Below are 18,193 nucleotides of genomic sequence, written 5' to 3'. Positions count from 1 at the left end.
TGTGCGTTATTCAAAGCCTGAAAGACTAATGGTCAGCGGCAGCCAATAGAAGAGACACCTGGACTGGCGGGGACAGAAGGAGGCTTGTACAGAGAAAAAGAGATGGTGGTTGTAGAGATGGTCCTATACATCAGGCTGGACGCATGTCATGAGCTTTTTATCTATCGCTAGCCTGTTTACTCACTTCAGGTTTGATATGGAAATGCCTTTTAGGCTTTCAGGGTGGGTTCATTTATTTATTTAGCAGCTAACCAATGCAGTCCTAATTTTGAGGAGACAATGGTAGCCTTTGCATCTACGTCTACGTTTCTCACAATTATGAAACTCTGAAACCCCGCTGAACATGTGATGGGCCATTCATTTGTCACAGAACTCTATTTTTTAGTGAGGATAAAAATATTCATAGGTGCCAAATATGTCAGGCAAAATCTTAGATAAATGTGTATAAAATAATGCGAAAAGCATTCATTTGTTGGAATGGTGCTGCCATTAAAAACATAATATTGGGTTATCAATATTTCACTTGATCAGCCAAACAGTAAAGATCGTTTGTCCAACCGTAAAGCTTCTTAAAGGGAAAATGAAAACCCGCTGAACCCGTCTGACCTGTCGAAGGCCCAAATCGTGAAGTTTCCAAATGTGTACTTGAGATGTCTTATACAACAAATATAGGATGAATGATTTACCTTATGTAAACATCATATACTGTCAGTGAACAAGCTGATACAGAACATACACATACGCTGTATGTGGTATTGTCACAACCCCGAAGGTGTTAAAGGAAAGTGGATATTAAGGGATTAAAGACTGTCTTGATTTGTTCAGTCATCAATTGTTTTTCCTCCTTCAATGAACAGACTCAAACTTTGAAATACATACAGTTAGATATCTGACAATAAAATGTTTAAATAAAGTATCTTACATTTTTTCTTCTTTCTCTCTCTCTCTCTCTTTGTCATTAGTGCCAAGCCAGCCTCCTCAAAATGTGCGCGCCATTTCTGTTACATCAGACGAGGCCGTCATCACATGGGCTGAACCTCCCAGGATGACACTGCACGGCGTATTGAAGGGATATCGCGTCGTGTTCTGGGCTGTCTTTCCTGATGGAGGTGTGCTGAGTGTGTTCGTCATCTTACTTGGACATCATGACTAGTAACAGCTCAGTCCTGGGTCCTGAACATCTCTCTGTCTCCTTTGTGACTCAGAATGGGGCGAAATGCAAAACATCACAACTACCAAGGAGCAGGTGGAGCTCAGAGGCCTGGAGAAATTCACCAACTACAGCATCCAGGTGCTGGCCTACACCCAGGCAGGAGATGGGGTGCGCAGCAACGTGCTGTATATTCAAACCCGTGAAGACTGTGAGTCCACATTTTAGTAACACACAGATAAGGCAGATAAGGTCCTTATCTGTGTATAATATGTTATTTGCTTTGACCACACCTTTGGGGCAGGTTTGAGGGTTTTTGTTCTTGATTTAGGCTGCAGTGTGGGAGGCAGATAGCCGGGGGGGGGGGGCAGAGGGGGTTCTTTGTAAGGCTGAGGTTGCTGATTAAAACCTCTTTGTGCTCTGATGTGCCATTACCAGTGCTAATGAGAATTAAGAAGCCAAAAAAAGTGTGTGTGGTTAAGGAGCCTAAGGGTGTGGGTCTGTGCGTGTGAATATGCGGAAGTGTTGGCGGCGGTAAAGTGTGTGTTTGCATGTGTACATGTGTGCAATGCCTTAACGTTGGTGTGCGTGTATGGGCGCATGTGTGTGTATATGCGCTATTGTTTGTGTGCAAGTCTAGCTCAGCACCCAGCACAAGGAGAGGGATTAATTCTTTGTGGCTTAAAGAGAATTAATTTTGTGCTTACACTGGCGGGCTGTGGATTACATCCGTATCCGCCTCTCCTCTCCCTCCCTGGGGCCAGGCAGAGGAGGAGGCAGGCGTCTGGAGATGGAGAAAATGAGGGAAAGAGGGAGCACAGGAGGAGGGGGGGGAGCAGAGATTCTAAGAAGTGTCATTTCAGAAAAGGCCTTTATTCTCTCTTCCTCTCTATATCTCCATTTTATGAGCTGGCCTCGCTGCAGTAGCTCTTCAAATATGTGTGTTGTGTTACTCTTTGAGTATGTGTGTGTGTGTGAGTGTGTGTGTTTATCAGCTGAGTGTCTCTTTTTCCCTGATGCGGGCTGACACTGTGTCCACGGGCAACCTCTTCACATACGTTCTCTCTCGGTCTCTCCCCTCCCTTTGCCCTCAGTTCTGTCTGTAGCATATGGAAAAGTGTTTGCTGTGGAATTGTGCAAACAGACAATTCGCAGCCTGCCTTTCTCTGCCTCCGTCACTTAGACACAAAGACAGTAGACAGTAAGCAGAAAACAGAGATTCATCATTCAGTTTATTTCATGCTCATCCCAAGGGCCCCTGCACCCTTGAGGCCACAGCATTAGGTCCCTTGAATATGTGCATGCGTATGCGTATGCGTATGCGTATGCGTATGCGCGTGTGTTTACATGAGCACATGTGCATTAATTTACGGGTTTGGTTTACTGTAAATTACTGCATGATGTCTAATTCTTTCAAGATGCTCTATCTTTTTTAGGTGTTCATAATCATCAATGTTAAATCATGAAAAACACTCCAAATGTTTGACTCTTTTTGTTGATCTTAATGTTGTGGGGATTTTACCCCTGAGAAGAACAAACACATCAGAATAATCCATGAATCTCTGATAGATGATTGGCTGCAGTACAACATGCTAACACTTAAACATATGGTCATTACTACAAGTTAGCATACAAGCATTTACTTTAAATAGTACTGAACTAACTTTTTAGTTTTTTACATACAAGAAGTCACTGGTCAAGCTTAGCGATGATGCACACGAGTTTTCCTATATGGCAGCATGATACACGAGTAAAGAAGGTTGATAACATTAAAGAATATTTGCATTGCTAATTAATCTGCCAGTCATTGTCTCAATTAATTGTTTGGTCTAAAAAATATTTAAAAAATCATTGTGAAACCTTTGCAATTTAACCTTTTGCAATTTCTCGTAAGGCCAATGGGCCTATTCACGATGCTTATTTTGTCAAACAAGCAGTCTAACACCTGAAGGTAGTCAGTTTGCTATCATAAAAAAAAGTACCATAAAAAAAAAATCACAGTTCTGTAACAAGACACCTCAGGTGTCATTGTTATAACACAATCATGGAAACTGGAGAAAGGCTGACGAAATATTGTATCTGCTCCACCTGGTATGTGAGACAGCACAGGTTATCACAGTTACGAAAGGGTTTATTTTTTGTTAAGCTAATTAATAGAAAAATAACATGGTGGGTTGCTGCATGAGGTTGATTGTAATGGTACTTAACATGTTAGCTAGCTATGCAGCCCTTAGAGTCAGGTTTTTTTTTTAAATTCATATTTTGTGATATAAAAAAACTTTCTGCAACAACTCAAATATTGTAAAGTATGTAGTGCGAACGACTTGCGTCTACTCACTGGTGGATACATGTGGATGTTTTTGGTGCTTGTGTTTATCATCTAACCGGTAACAACAATGCATGGGCAAGTCTCACCAAAAACCATTGTGTACCCTTAAAGCTATTCATTCTGTTCACTGTAAATACAGAGGAATAGAACTGGTTCATGTTTTAATCTGCCCTCCATTTCTGTCTTTTCTCCCCTTCATGATTCAGACCCCGGACCCCCAGCTGGCATCAAAGCTGTGCCCTCCTCCGCCAGCAGTGTCGTGGTGTCCTGGTTACCCCCTCACAAGCCAAATGGAATCATCCGCAAGTACACCATCTATTGCTCCAGCCCCGGGTCAGGCCAACCGGTGAGTAACAAAAGGGGTGCAGAGAGTTTGAGGATTGAGAAGTAAATGAAAGAGGACCATCCAAACACAGGCTGGCGATGAAGATGACGTGATAATTTTTATGCACAATATAGTTTATGTTATACATTTCATATAATGCTAGGATCAAAGAAAATATATTCAATTATGACATTGTTCTGCATTTGTGTGTTTGTGGGTGTATGTGTGTGTGTGTCTGTGTGTGTGTGGTCTAGTGCTGCAGTCTCAGCAAGATGTGTGTGTGAAATGAGCTCTCCTCATACCGCAGTGTGTGTGCGTGCAAGCTCACCCTCCAGCCTCATTTGCATATCTGCGTCTCATCACGTTGCCAGGACAACCTCATCTGTTCATCAACGAGGGCAGAAAACAAGCCGACAGCAAACACACACTCTTACTTACATGCACACACACACACACACACACTCAATGTACCACACCATGCATATAGAGGTACATACACAACTCCTGTCTCTCTATCTATCTATCTATCTATCTATCTATCTATCTATCTGTCTATCTGTCTATCTGTCTATCTATCTATCTATCTATCTATCTATCTATCTATCTATCTATCTATCTATCTATCTATCTATCTATCTATCTATCTATCTATCTTTTCTCTGAAGCCCCCATGCAGAGTTTGGGATGATTACTATGTAAATGAGTGCGACTGGAGAGAAGGAAGGAGGGATGGGGGGGGTCAGACACACCGCGCGGGGAGTACTTTTGTTCCTCTTTTCATTATCTCGCTCTATCGTTCCCCGGATCACCGCTATCTCCACGCCGGAGGAATATTTTAATATCCGTTACAGCAACACACACTCTGTCACTCCTCCCTCTCATCCTCCCAACATCTAACCCACCCACCCACCCATTCGTCCATCAATCCATTCAACCATCCCTCCGTCCATTCATCCAACCCTCCATCCATACCTCTAACTGCAGTGGAGAGTATAGAGACAAATGTACAGAGAGGAGAAGAAGAAGACATTGATGTACGTGAGAGTCAGGGAGAGAAATGCAGAGAGGATGTAAAACAGAGGGGGGTACTGCTGGATAGATGGAAGGAAAAGCAAGGAGTGGGCCCACAGATGACAGGGAAATGAAGAGAGGGATGAAGAGTGATGGCAGGAGGAGAAGGGAAGGATGGCGCAGTGGGGTAAAGCATAGGCAGAGACGAAAATACAGAAAGGACAGAGACAAGAGGAATGGATGATGAACAGGGAACACAGGGAAGTAATAAAAAGCCCAGTGGATTCCTCCATGACGGCCTGCTCATAAATGTGAAAAACAACATGAATACTGGAATCTATTTGCCCAGAATAAACCGTTGTGCAGACAACAACCCAGCAAGCTAGCACAGAGCTCGGCAACACTGCAATGTCTTCGCAGGTTTTTACAGGTCTGCTGCATTTACTGACTCTTCAAATCATTTGACACTTGCGTTGCTGTCCTTATTTCATCTGTGCATGTGTGTCTGTCAGTCAGAAAAAAAAAACCTGTTCCAAATTGTAGTAAAACATGTGATTTAGAGGGAATGATAGGTGCTACCTTACAGTGTACACGTTAAATTTATGATTGTGTTTTCTTTTTTCATATTCTTCTATTCATAGTTGAGACCAGCACCACAGTAACAGACACAGCTGCTGCTGTGTGTGTGTGTGTGTGTGCGCCTGGGTGTTGGGATACCTGAGGAGTAGATGAAGAGTAGGAGTTGAGGGAATAAGGGTATAATTGGTGGGTAGGTGAATAGTGACTGGCAGGCAGTTAAAAAGAGAGGTTCTGTCTGACTGTGTGTGTGTGTGTGTGTGTGTGTGTGTGTGTTTGTGTTTGTCTGTGTGTGTGTGTGTTGAAGGGACAGTGATGTGTATATGTCTAGACAGCAGACACATGGCTGGGTTAAACACACTGCAATTACACATCCACCTCCAGGTCATGTATGCCACTGTATGTGTGTCTGTGTGTGTCATTTGTGTATGTGTATTTGTGCTTGCTTGTGTGTGTCCATCCCTCTTTTTCTGGCTGTTTATTGAACTCCTCTCCTCTCCTCTCCTCTCCTCTCCTCTCCTCTCCTCTCCTCTCCTCTCCTCTCCTCTCCTCTCCTCTCCTCTCCTCTCCTCTCCTCTCCTTTCCTTTCCTTTCCTTTCCTTTCCTTTCCTTTCCTTTCCTTTCCTTTCCTCTCCTTTCCTCTCCTCTCCTCTCCTCTCCTCTCCTCTCCTCTCCTCTCCTCGCCTCTCCTCGCTGATGCCTGCAGTAGATAGCCCTCATTAGTGTATGACTGTTCATGATATCTCTGACTGACTCATTTGTCTGTCCCCCATTGTCTTCCTCTGTCTCATATCTCTGTTTGCCCTCCCCGAGGAGAACAGAGGAGGAGAGGGAGTGGGCTTTGCTCCCCCCAATCAAACCCTCTCATCTCTGTCTCTCTCCTCTAGCATTCCCCCTTATATCTTCCCTCCCTCCAGCTCCGTCTTTCCACACAGATTTTTTGGCATGTCATGAAATAATATGCCCCAGAACCTCTGTACCTTCATCCCCATCCTCCTCTCTTTTCCTGACTCAAGGAGAGAGTATGGGCCTTGGTTCACATTAGAATGATGTTCACTCAGTCCTTCACATTATGTCTGCCTCTCCAGTAAAGTGACAAAATGATCTTGTCTTTGGCGTCCCCCAGATTTTCCTTTGTGCTCCTCAGCACATATGATACAATGCAGATTTAGTGATATGACAGAGATATTTGTTAGGAGTACGCAAAAGAAATGATTTCATGTGTATTTCTCATTCTTATGGAAATGTAGAATTTATATGGGAAAATGCCTTATGTCTGTTCTTTTAATTGGGATTTTGGGAGCCTTCAAAACGTATCTGTTCTTATCTATCTATTCTTTATTGTGTTTCCACATCATCAGAAACAAGTGGAAGTATTTGGCAGACTTATTGTTTGATTAAAAAAGAAAAATTAAGTTTCCTATAATACTCAAACCTTGAAACCTTGAGATTAACCTTTTCTTTTCCTCTTTCGGTTCTCCCCAGCTCCCTAGCGAGTATGAAGCCAATCCAGAGCTGCTGTTCTACCGAATCACCCACCTTAACCACCGGCAGCAGTACCTGATCTGGGCTGCCGCCGTCACCACCGCAGGCCGGGGTAACTACAGCGACAAGGTCACTGTGGAGCCAGCGGCCAAGGGTAAGTCCCTGAATATGAAAGCTAGATTCGTGATGGGAGACATACAGTGGAGAAGTTTGATGCTCAGTAAACATGGTTTTTGTCATTTGCAGATCAGTAGATGTCTAAGAGTCTACGTCAAAATTTAGCAAAATTTGATTGACATCTGGCAAATCTTTAAGCATATAGGTTATATTAATCATTGTTTTCACAGCATTTAAAGGGGAAGTATTCCAAGTTAAGACATTGAAATGTTTACAGGTGTTTGGAAGCACTACTGCATATGTGAAAAAGTGTCCCTGTCTCTGACAGGGAGATGTTTTAAAATCTGATAAATAGACTTATCTCTTTATCTCACCAGAGCTACATTAGCTGCTACTAGCATGACACACCTAATCCACTGACCAAACTGTCAGAAGTCAGACTGAATTGTGGTTCATTTAGGCACAAGGTTTTGGCAATGAGAAGGAATGCATAGGAGTAAAAAAGACGATATCACTTGTTCTGTCCCATCATTTTTTTACACTGTCCACTAAATTGGTGGCGTACTTTTTTAATGTACTGTATTCCAACATTTACTCACACAGTGCGTCCCGTTGAAATAGTATCACTGAAATACAGCTGAAATATATTCATGTAATTCTTCAAAGAAAAAAGGTCACCGTCTAACCAAATTTGGCCAGATTTTAACCTAGAAAAGTGAAAGACCGTTGACTTGCAAACCTCCAGATCAGTGGTTGTTATTCTAATGTGGTCGGATGTATTCTTCAAGTCTCTTTTTAACAATGCCATGAACTAAAAGAACAAAAGTTTTTAAAGGATGTTTTGCTCTACATCTCACATGACTCATGATCTCCTTCTTACTCTGTCACTTACTCTATATGACTCTTCTGTGCATATTTTTTTCAACCTGTTTATGTGTGACTGCCTGTTTTGACTTTATGCAATAGAGCAGCATGCGCTATTGATTTCAGAATTCAAGGGGACACCAGATAAACTGGCCTGAATCAGGGAGATGATAAGTGGGTGAGCAAAAGGGAGGACAGCAGGTGGAGGAAGAAAAGTGGAGAGAAAATAACACGACAGGAGCAGAGCTAACCAATACTCAGGACAATAGAGAGGCAGAGAGTTTAAGAAAATGAAGAGGGCAGGAAAATCAATAGGCTTTGGATTAAAAGACAGGAAGAGTAAGGGACTGAGAATGAATAGAGTGCACCTTTCACCACGTTATCCTTTTCTGTATCTATTCGTTCCTTTGACTGCTGGGTGCAAAGGTTTGCGAGTGTATTTGTGTGTTAGTGTGTGCTGGTATGGGTGGGTGCGTCAGCTGATCGGCAACTGTAAAAGGCAGTGTCCTCCAGGCTTGCCCACTCAATACTTCATTCAACCTTAACATAAGTGCACTACAGCACTGGCATTAAGACGCCGAGCTTGAGAAAGAGAGAGAGAGTGGGTGGAGGAGTGACAGAGAGGAAGAGGGTTATGTGCCTGAATGGATGGATATTTTCTCATATGCTCTCTGCTCATTATTTGTCCTCTCTTATGTTTGTGTTCATATGCTATTCTTTGCTGGACAGTGTCACATTAAACTTTAACACACGTTTCTTTTCCCCTTAGTGTAAATCACAGTAAATACGCTGCTCTACTAGTAAATCCTGTTTAATGAAAGAACCTCAAATGGATAACAAATCAATGTATACAGTGCAAATCAACCATCACATTTCTGTATTGATTCAACACATTCTGAAACCTCTACAGCATTTGCTTATTGGGTTTGAAAATTGTTTATTTGACAAATGCAACAGTAGATATTAATTAGGCTGGTGTCTCATACAAGTGTTAATGCCAATAGCTCTAATTGTCGTTTATTAATATCTCTGTCTCCACACACCTTTCATTTTTGCTCTTCATCCTCCACCAGCTCCAGCTAAGATCCTGTCATTTGGGGGTACGGTGACCACTCCTTGGATGAAGGAGGTGCGACTCCCCTGTAGCTCAGTAGGAGAACCGACACCCACTATAAAATGGACCAAAGACAGGTGAGAATTTTATTTGAGTGGAAACAGCACACGTGCTTTCGGACAATTTTGTTGCCTCCGGTTAAGCAACACTAGAAACAAAGTAAATAACCTTAAGCAAGAATCTCATGATGTCCTCCAATGATTCTCTTTTTCTTCCTCTGCTAGCGAGGACACAGCCATCCCAGTGTCTCTAGATGGACAGCGTCTCATTTTGGCCAATGGGACGCTCGTGCTGCGCTCTGTCAAAGCGGAAGATTCAGGTTACTACACCTGCACGGCCACCAACACGCTGGGCTTTGACACTATCATAGTCAACCTTTTAGTACAAGGTAAGAGAAATCGAATACCTTTACCTTTCGTCTCATGCAGTCCACTCAACTCAGACTGAAGCCCACTCGTGGGCCTGTTCTGCTGAAAATAAGAAATACAGTTTACATCATAACAGTGATGTATTTTATACACCCCAGGTGTTATTGAGTGGTTAACTCTTTGCATCTCTTCCACAGTCCCTCCAGACCAGCCTCGTCTTACCGTCTCCACCACCTCCACCTCCTCTATCACTCTGGCCTGGATACCAGGAGACAACGGAGGCAGTTCTATCAGAGGTTCGTGGCCCTGCACAACAAAGCTTTCCTCCTCTTCTGTCTGTCTTCCTGTGCACTCACATCTCTTTTTCTTGTTTGTAACATATGTGTCTAAAGGTGACCCTGCACAGTATTTCGGTAGAGGTGATCAAGTTGGGTTTTTTGCATAAAATGTGAATATATGAAAATGATTTCCCTTTGATGTCTGATCTTAGTTATCCATCTGTCTGTCTTTTTTTCCCTCCTTTTTACATGCCACATTGTTGGTGTACATACCGATGTATTAGTTTATTGATTTGCCTTCTGGTTTTATGTTTCCCTTTTAATTATGTGTCCGTTTGATTATCTGATTGTTGGTGATTTCTGTATGAAGGTGGTCATGGTGTGTGTGCCTGAATGGGCATGTATGCAAATGTGATGTGAATCCATTTTGTCTGTCAGTACGAGGGTGTTGCAGGGTCATCCGTTAGACCCCTTGTTGCTCTCTTTACATCTATATCACGCTGTCAAACACCAGGCATGTGATCATGTTGGAGTAGTGACCCCTAAGAATTAAAGGCACCTAGAAAGACTTCTTGTCCTATATGTCTTTACTAAAGATATAGCTGTAAAACTATGAATGAACTCATGAGCTCACATTCAAAAAACAACTGTTTGAGCCATTAGGTCAAGTATATTTCAAAGCCACCAAAAGCTGTAACAACATAATATTGTAGTGTGACTCATGTGGTTCAGCATACTGCCAGGAAGACCCGCAGAAATACACTGATTTGCACGCATAACAACCACACATGTAGGAAGTAATATAGACTTTGGTGCAACCAATATGTTTTCGGTATGCAGCTTTTTATTTGAATAACAATGGGCCATCAGTCAGTATTTGCATGAATAATCCAGTGTGTCATCGATCCTGTGATGCCTGTCTGTATATCTTTTATGTATAGCAGACTGCCTGTCTGTGAAGCCGTTTGCACAGTGTTAGCAGACAGTGATGCTGAAGTTTCTAGTCAAGCATCTATTTTACATTACAGCTGCAATGGAATCTAGCTTTTCAGATAAAACATGTTAATATGTTTCAATGGAATAACTGCTTGTGTAAAAATAAAATAAAAACATAAACGATAAGGAAATCCGGTAAGATATTAGTCCTGCAATGAGAAGTGATGTTTCGTCCTAATCTGTTCTGCAGTGGTCTGTTATTGTGCTGTTCTGTGCTGTTCTCTCTGCTATCGTCTGCTGCGACTATAAAACTTATAAACAAACACTGCAGGATGTGCACATGTTAACCCCTCTAATGTTTTGGAATCTTATCGCACCATCTGTTAGAGAGAGAGGGAGGAAAAAAAGATGGCGCAAAGAGTACAAAGGAACACAGAGTGGGAGACGTTCACATATACATATTTATATACAGACAGAAGGAAAGACAGACAGATTTGATGTAAAGTGTCTCAGAGCAGGAGGGAGTTGGCTCTCCAAGGCAGCTGATTATAAAAACAGTCACCACATTGCATACCCTCATTTGCATAGATGCTTAGTCAGCTGCATCCCAGTCTTGGGGTTTGTAGGTAACTAATGGCAGCGTAGATGAAGATCAACTAGACCATCCTCCAATCAGAGCCAATCTAGGCAAGGAAGTACAGTCTGACACTGCCATCTAGTGGTGAAAAGAGGTACTCTTTTTTGCACTAACTAGGTTTAGTGCAAAAGAGTTCTTCATTTTAATTTCCGAAAAGAGAGAATTATGTAATAAAGCAAGGACGTAATACTCATGTATGTCTTTTGTGTGTATGTAGGTTTTGTGCTGCAGTACTCAGTAGACAACACAGAGGAATGGAAAGATGTTTTCATCAGTTCCAGTGAGCGTTCCTTCAAATTGGACAACCTGCGCTGTGGCACCTGGTACAAAGTTAAGCTGGCTGCAAAGAACAGTGTCGGAGCTGGACGCATCAGTGAGATCATTGAGGCGAAAACCCACGGGCGAGGTGAGATCTCAGGAATGGAGGATAAAGCAAATTAGTGTCGGCAGACAAAGACAAACATTTTTCAAGGAGGAGAAGTGGACATCACCATTGTATAATGGAAAAGGTGTTGAGCAATAACGGACAACCGAAATGTCAAATTTTACAGGAAATAGAAAACAGACCACATGAGACATTTCTGTGGTGCAGTCAACAATGACGCTTTAAATATATAACATTCATCCAGTAATATTAAGAACCCATAAAAAATTGATCCTTCATATCAACATAGAACAGACTTTTGACATTTAGATATGAAAGAGTTCTGCTTTTTACCCAAAGGATCACACTACACCTCTTTGTGCATCATGCTTTATGCTCACAACAGCTGATTTAGGGTTTCTATCTTGTATCACAGATGACGATGTTATTTTCCATCACCTGTGATTGGGTGATTGAATCAAGAAATAGTATTATTATGAATATTGATGATAATGAAATTGTATTTAATACTTTAAGTAAGATATTTTTGGAACACATACCCTGAATTTGTTTCTAGCAGTTCTACATATGCTGGTAACTGTTCAGTTACCAGTTGTCATTGTTATTGCTGAATCACACAGACCTGCTTATGTTTTCTTACATTCCCCTGTTATCTGTTATGGAGCACAACACCTGTAATTTTCTAGTAATCTGAAGAGACATAGCCAAACACATCATGACTTTGCGTCTTTTACAGAACCCCAGTTCAACAAGGATCAGCCAGTCTTCACCCACATTAACTCCAGCCATGCCCGCCTCAACCTGCAGGGTTGGGCCAGCGGAGGCTGTCCAATCAGCGCCGTCACACTAGAGTTTAGACCAAAGGGTGAGTCAGGCTTTTTCATCTTCGTAACGAAACACAATAAGGAAACAAAAGATATGAGACTCAGCCTCGGTATGTCTGCTTGTTGCAGGTACATGGACATGGCAGAGTGTACGTACCAATGCCACCACAGATGTGTTCCTGGCAGAGCTGCGTGAGGCCACCTGGTATGAGCTGAAAATGAAAGCCTGTAACAGTGCTGGCTGTGGCAACCAGAGCTCCCAATTTGCAACACTGGACTATGATGGCAGTGAGTAGAAGACTGTCTTTGTTTGGTATTCCATTTAGACAAATTCTTGACAAATTCACTACACTATCTTAGAATATTGTTGTGAAAGGACACTAACTAATATCTAATCTTCCTTTGTGTGTGCAGGCACAATTCCACCAATCAAATCCCCCCTGGAAAAGAACGACGATGTCAAGAAGCTGTTTTCTATTGGCTGTCCTGTGATCTTGGTCACACTGGGGGTTGCATTGCTCTTCATCATTCGCAAGAAACGCAAAGAGAAGAGGCTGAAGAGACTAAGAGGTAAGAGAAGAAATAAAAGGAGAGTGGTAGGAGTGAGGAGTTGCATTTATTTTAAAAGATTAATTTGTATGTCAGGAAAAGAGCAATTTATTATGTTGTCTGCTCTCTCTAGATGCCAAAAGCCTGGCAGAGATGCTGATAAGGTAAGGCAGCTATTTCCTGCTCCTTCTCACAAATGTGAAATATTATTTAGTATAACTCAAAATTAATTTCACAAATGCACATTTTGCATCTTTATCAAACCTGTGAACGTGCGTGCGCTTGTCTTGTATGTCCGGATCAGTAAAAACAACCGCAGCTTTGACACCCCAGTGAAGGGACCTCCTCAGGGCCCACGGTTACACATCGACATCCCCAGAGTGCAGCTGCTAATTGAGGACAAAGAAGGCATCAAGCAAATTGGTGAGAGGCAGAGAGAGTCGTTTGTGTTCACGTGTCTGTGCATAAGCTTTGGATCGAAAGGTCTTTATGTCGTCTGATTATGTCTAATGTCTAATAATAATTATCAGTTTTTTCTTAACCCTGCAATAGCTGCTGGTCTGAAATAATCATTCTGTCTCCTAAAGGTGAGGACAAAGCCACCATCCCTGTGACAGACACAGAGTTCAACCAAACTGGAAACCCTCAGAGCTTCTGCACAGGTGTGTCTGTCCATCATCCTGCCCTCATCCAGAACACTGGCCCTTTGATTGACATGTCAGACATCAGACCAGGAACCAGTAAGTGCTCTCTCCTCTCTCTCCTTGTCCATTTTATCAGTGAAAGCTTCAGCTAACAGCACTATAGCACAATAGTTCCCTTTTAATTATAAGGTAGAGTACATAAGCAGGTGTAATAATAAACTGTAAAGTTCCATAATTTCTGCTCAATTTTCTTTTTTTTTTTTTACCAAATGCCAGAAATATAAAACATGCATGTGCATGCAAATGCATGTACATTTTCCTGGCTTTTAACAGTCTCTCTACATAAGCACTTCTCATTTCTTTATCCATTTACCACCAGACCCAGTGTCGAGGAAGAGTGTTAAGTCAGCCCATAGCATCAGAAACCGCTATTCCAGTCAGTGGACTCTGACCAAGTGCCAGGCCTCCACGCCAGCCCGCACTCTCACCTCAGACTGGCGCACAGTTGGCTCCCAGCATGGCATCACTGTCACAGAGAGTGACAGCTACAGTGCCAGTCTCTCACAGGACACAGGTTGGCACACGGGTGAAATGACACTTACAGCCATTAACATGCACATATAAGTTTTCAGACATTGACGAAAATGTGTGTTTGCAGGGGGCTGCTCCTCAAAAAGCATTTGTAGCATTGACAAAAATGTGCTTACCTTTATTTCTTTTCCTTTCACTTCCATAGATAAGGGTCGCAACAGCATGGTGTCGACAGAGAGTGCCTCTTCCACCTACGAGGAGCTGGCAAGAGCATATGAGCATGCCAAGCTGGAGGAACACCTGCAGCATGCCAAATTTGAGATTACTGAGTGCTTTATCTCTGACAGCTCATCTGACCAGATGACCACAGGTACCAATGACAATGCAGACAGCATGACATCCATGAGCACTCCATCAGAGCCTGGTATCTGCCGCTTCACTGCCTCGCCACCCAAACCCCAGGACTACGATCGTGGCAAGAATGTAGCTGTACCCATTCCACACCGCGCCAAGAGTGAGTGATTGCTGCAAAGCTTTCCAGCTGACATTGTGCATTTAGAATGGTTTTAAATATAAACTGACTCAGGTCAAATGTTCAAATTGTGTTACATCAGAGATCTGATTACAGGCATTGGCGATTACATTAAATGTGACTTTTCCCCTCCAGGTGACTACTGCAACTTACCCCTCTATATGAAGTCAGATCCCTTCTTCCGAAAGCAGTCGGAGCATCATGACCCATGTCCAGTGGTTCCACCACGTGAAGCCTCTATTCGTGGTCTGGCCCAGCGGGCATACCACACCCAGGGCCGCCATGTGACTATGGACTCTGCAAAGCAGCAGGCCCTAAGCATGGGCCACTCTGGCCTGTCCAACCTTACGTCCTCTGGGGCTTCTTCAGGAGCAACAGGAGGCGGTGGTGGAGGTAGTATAACATCTGCTAGCTCTAGCAGCTCCACACTTCCCCAGAGGACTCTCACCATGCCCAGCTCCTCTGCCGCAGTGGCCCAGAGTGCAGCAGCAGCGGCTGCTGCTACCGCTGCAGCTGCATCATCCTCCGGTGGAGGTATGGTAGCAGGGGCCATAGGAGGGACTCCTGGAGGTGCCTCCTCATCCTCCTCCAAGATGGGAGGATCCAGAGACTCTCTCCTGGAGAGCAGCTCCTCGGGCTTAGGCAGACTACAGAAGCAGAGGGATGGAGGGGCAGGGGCCTACTCCAAGTCGTACACACTTGTGTAGCCAGCCATCACTGCGGCCTGTCACTGTAACTATTAATAGAATGCTGGTCAAGCCAGCGCTTGCCTGGAGCCTCTATGGAAAAGTGGGGTGAGGAACATACACATGCACAGCTGACCCGTCAGTGCCTGCACTGTGCCAGGCTGCAGGGGGCAGGTTGGTTCCCATTGACACTACTATATGAAAGGGTCAGAGTTGAGTCTCCACTGCACAGGGGTTTGCCTTTCTTTCTGCCTGACTGCTTTCTATTATTATTGTGTCACCTTTCTCTATCTCTTATTTCATCACCCTGGAAATCACTTGCCAAAACATAAATGATTTATCTGTTCACTTCATGTTTTCATTTTCTGGTAAGGACACAGTACTTATGCACAAAATGCTTTCCACGTGCACTGTCTTGTTTTCTGGATCAAGACAGGTGTAGAATGAACCAGGTTGATTGAGTTCTTGAGGCTTTTAGGTTTTTTTTTAAATATGTTACTTTCCTGGTCTCTGATGGAAGAAGAGCTCATATCACAGCATTTTGCCACAGCAGGATGCTTTTACTGTATGCATAAACCACCAACGTTGGTGTTACACTGGCTCTGAGAGGTTACTCCATCATGGATTCATACATTAGAGGCAGTGGAAGGACTGTTGTCTCAATACCAGTTTTGAGATGTGGAGAATTTTCTTATACATGCAATGGATGAAACAGCATAGTAGTCTTAACCGATGCTTTTATAAACAGACTCACAGCAGAGGAGATAAAAAAAAAAAAAAAAAAAGTCAAGCATCATCAAGTGAAAGATGAATCCAAACCTTTTTTTTTCCATCAGTTTTCTGTGTATTTTCAGATGATGGAAATATAATCTCATGTGCACTAAGAAAAAGTTGGAATGGAACCAAGTAACAGAAACCTTCACAAGCCTGCGTGTGTGTGCGAGTGGGTGTATATGTGTAAATATATATGTATACATGTGGCAGGCACACACCAACAATGGACCTTTTTAAAATCAATCTGTATGCTGACCTCTCGGGCAGACGTCTGTGTCAAAACTGACTCCCCCCCCCCTCCCTCCCAACTGTTAATTTTGTACCTGTGAAAGGGGGTTCGGGGACAGTAACAGTGATGCTGACGATGTAACACTATGATCCTAATTTGGTCCAGCATTTTGAACTTTGTTTTGTTAAGCGTGATTGACAGCACTGCTTAGGAAATGAGAAATACTGAAGAGGAAGTGGGTTCAGAAGAAAGCGATTACAGATGATAAGGAAGAGGTTCCTTTCTTTCTCTCTTTCTTTCTCTTTCCCTCCCTCAGAACAAAGAAGAGACCCTTTTATGATTCATCATTGCGCCACAATGCTATTATGCTTATTGCTTTGTTTAACTCATTTTATCTGTACACACCTCTTCCCTTTCTATCCTTCTCCACCTTCACCTCTACACACCCAGTCCCCCATCATATCCATACAGTGTCACTGTGACCTACTGCTAGTGTACTGGCTAGTTGAAAAGACAGACAGACTGAGAGAAGAGGTCTAATATGCACAGACAAGCAGAAATGCTATTTGACGTTCAGTGACAACTTGAATGGAGAGACGAGTTGCAAACATACAGTAAATTTATCGAGATGTATACGAGAAAAATCATATTTGTATGAAATTATCTTGAATTTATGAACGGACAATGACTTTGAGATTATAGACAGAGAGATCAAGCGTTGAAAGAGTTTGCAGTTGTGTTAGGGAAACAGGGAGGGGGGTTACATAGAGAGATACAATTTTTCTGCAGAGATAAGTGGTCTTCAAAACTAAATGATGTGTTTTCAAGTCCCTCAACCTCACTGAAATTTATTTTAGCTTTATGCATGGTACTGTATCTTTTAACTTAAAATTTTCTTTCCCCCCTCATTTCTTCTCCCAAAGCTTAATCCCCTAACAAAGATCGTTCCAAAAAAAGAGTTGCTCCAAATGTTTTGCAATGGTAAAACGTAACATCAGGGCTCTCGCAATAGAAAAAAGAAAAAGATATGATATATGTTTGTTTTCAAAAGTATGTACATATATATTTCTATTCAAATATATAGCAAATATATGAATATTGAAAAAAAGCAGAGAAATATAAAAGCAGTTCTAATTGAAAATATATATAAAAGATCACAAGACAATCGCTCAGAGTGAAAAACTGTAAGAAGGAAGGAAGAGGAAAGAAGAGGGAAGCTTAAACGGGTAGCACAACCATGGACGGGAGATCTTGGAGAAAAAGAAAGTGGTGTGAAAGAAAGTTAAATGGTGAAACAGAGGAATTGAACTGAAGAATGATACAATGACCCCCTTGTGATTTTGTAAATGTTCTGGCTGCAGCACCTGTGCAGCAGGTAGCAGATGAAAGGACAAGCACAGTAAAGTCAAATTTTAGTGTGAGATTGTGTCGCTGGTTAACTGTGGTCTATGGCTCAGTGCAGAAAGTGTGGTGTTGAAAAAGAAAACAGTAAAACAAGGACAGCCTATACAGCAAGTGAGTCTATTGTAATAAGTTGTATTGTACCTTCCAAAGGTGTGTTCAAACTCAATGCCATTACCTGACTATAATTAATGAAGACAAACAGACCAACAAGTATTTCTGTTTCTCATCTGTGTCATAGGGAGTCCTCCCCAAACTCCAGGACTGCAGGCCAATAAACATTATAATAACTGCTATAACTGCTCATAAATGTATTCATGCTCCATTTCTATTTTAGACAGGACTGAACTTCATTTTGCTTTCCATTGTTAATGGTTACGATGCCTTTCATTTTGGCCTTGATGTTTCAAATTGTGCAAATACTTGTTTTTAGAAAAACAAGAGTTTG

At 42.4% G+C, this 18,193-nt stretch overlaps 1 protein-coding gene across 1 annotated transcript in view; it reads left to right on the top strand.

Annotated features, from left to right (window-relative positions):
- Nucleotides 1–15,362, top strand: part of dscaml1 (Down syndrome cell adhesion molecule like 1) — a 91,098-nt gene extending 75,736 nt beyond the window's left edge. The window contains exons 19-35 of the mRNA XM_070829078.1: nucleotides 963–1,109; nucleotides 1,206–1,361; nucleotides 3,686–3,825; nucleotides 6,877–7,030; nucleotides 8,931–9,048; nucleotides 9,196–9,359; nucleotides 9,537–9,635; nucleotides 11,408–11,596; nucleotides 12,312–12,440; nucleotides 12,529–12,687; nucleotides 12,814–12,969; nucleotides 13,082–13,112; nucleotides 13,253–13,371; nucleotides 13,536–13,688; nucleotides 13,972–14,166; nucleotides 14,329–14,637; nucleotides 14,791–15,362. Coding sequence (XP_070685179.1) covers nucleotides 963–1,109; nucleotides 1,206–1,361; nucleotides 3,686–3,825; nucleotides 6,877–7,030; nucleotides 8,931–9,048; nucleotides 9,196–9,359; nucleotides 9,537–9,635; nucleotides 11,408–11,596; nucleotides 12,312–12,440; nucleotides 12,529–12,687; nucleotides 12,814–12,969; nucleotides 13,082–13,112; nucleotides 13,253–13,371; nucleotides 13,536–13,688; nucleotides 13,972–14,166; nucleotides 14,329–14,637; nucleotides 14,791–15,362 — 2,990 coding nt within the window. The remainder of the gene's footprint in view (nucleotides 1–962; nucleotides 1,110–1,205; nucleotides 1,362–3,685; nucleotides 3,826–6,876; nucleotides 7,031–8,930; nucleotides 9,049–9,195; nucleotides 9,360–9,536; nucleotides 9,636–11,407; nucleotides 11,597–12,311; nucleotides 12,441–12,528; nucleotides 12,688–12,813; nucleotides 12,970–13,081; nucleotides 13,113–13,252; nucleotides 13,372–13,535; nucleotides 13,689–13,971; nucleotides 14,167–14,328; nucleotides 14,638–14,790) is intronic.
- Nucleotides 15,363–18,193: the final 2,831 nt, after the last annotated feature.

This window comes from Pempheris klunzingeri, chromosome 4 (assembly GCF_042242105.1).
Source record: "Pempheris klunzingeri isolate RE-2024b chromosome 4, fPemKlu1.hap1, whole genome shotgun sequence".
Classification (NCBI taxonomy): Eukaryota; Metazoa; Chordata; class Actinopteri; order Acropomatiformes; family Pempheridae; genus Pempheris; species Pempheris klunzingeri.
This window is presented reverse-complemented; position numbering and strand designations above follow the sequence as displayed.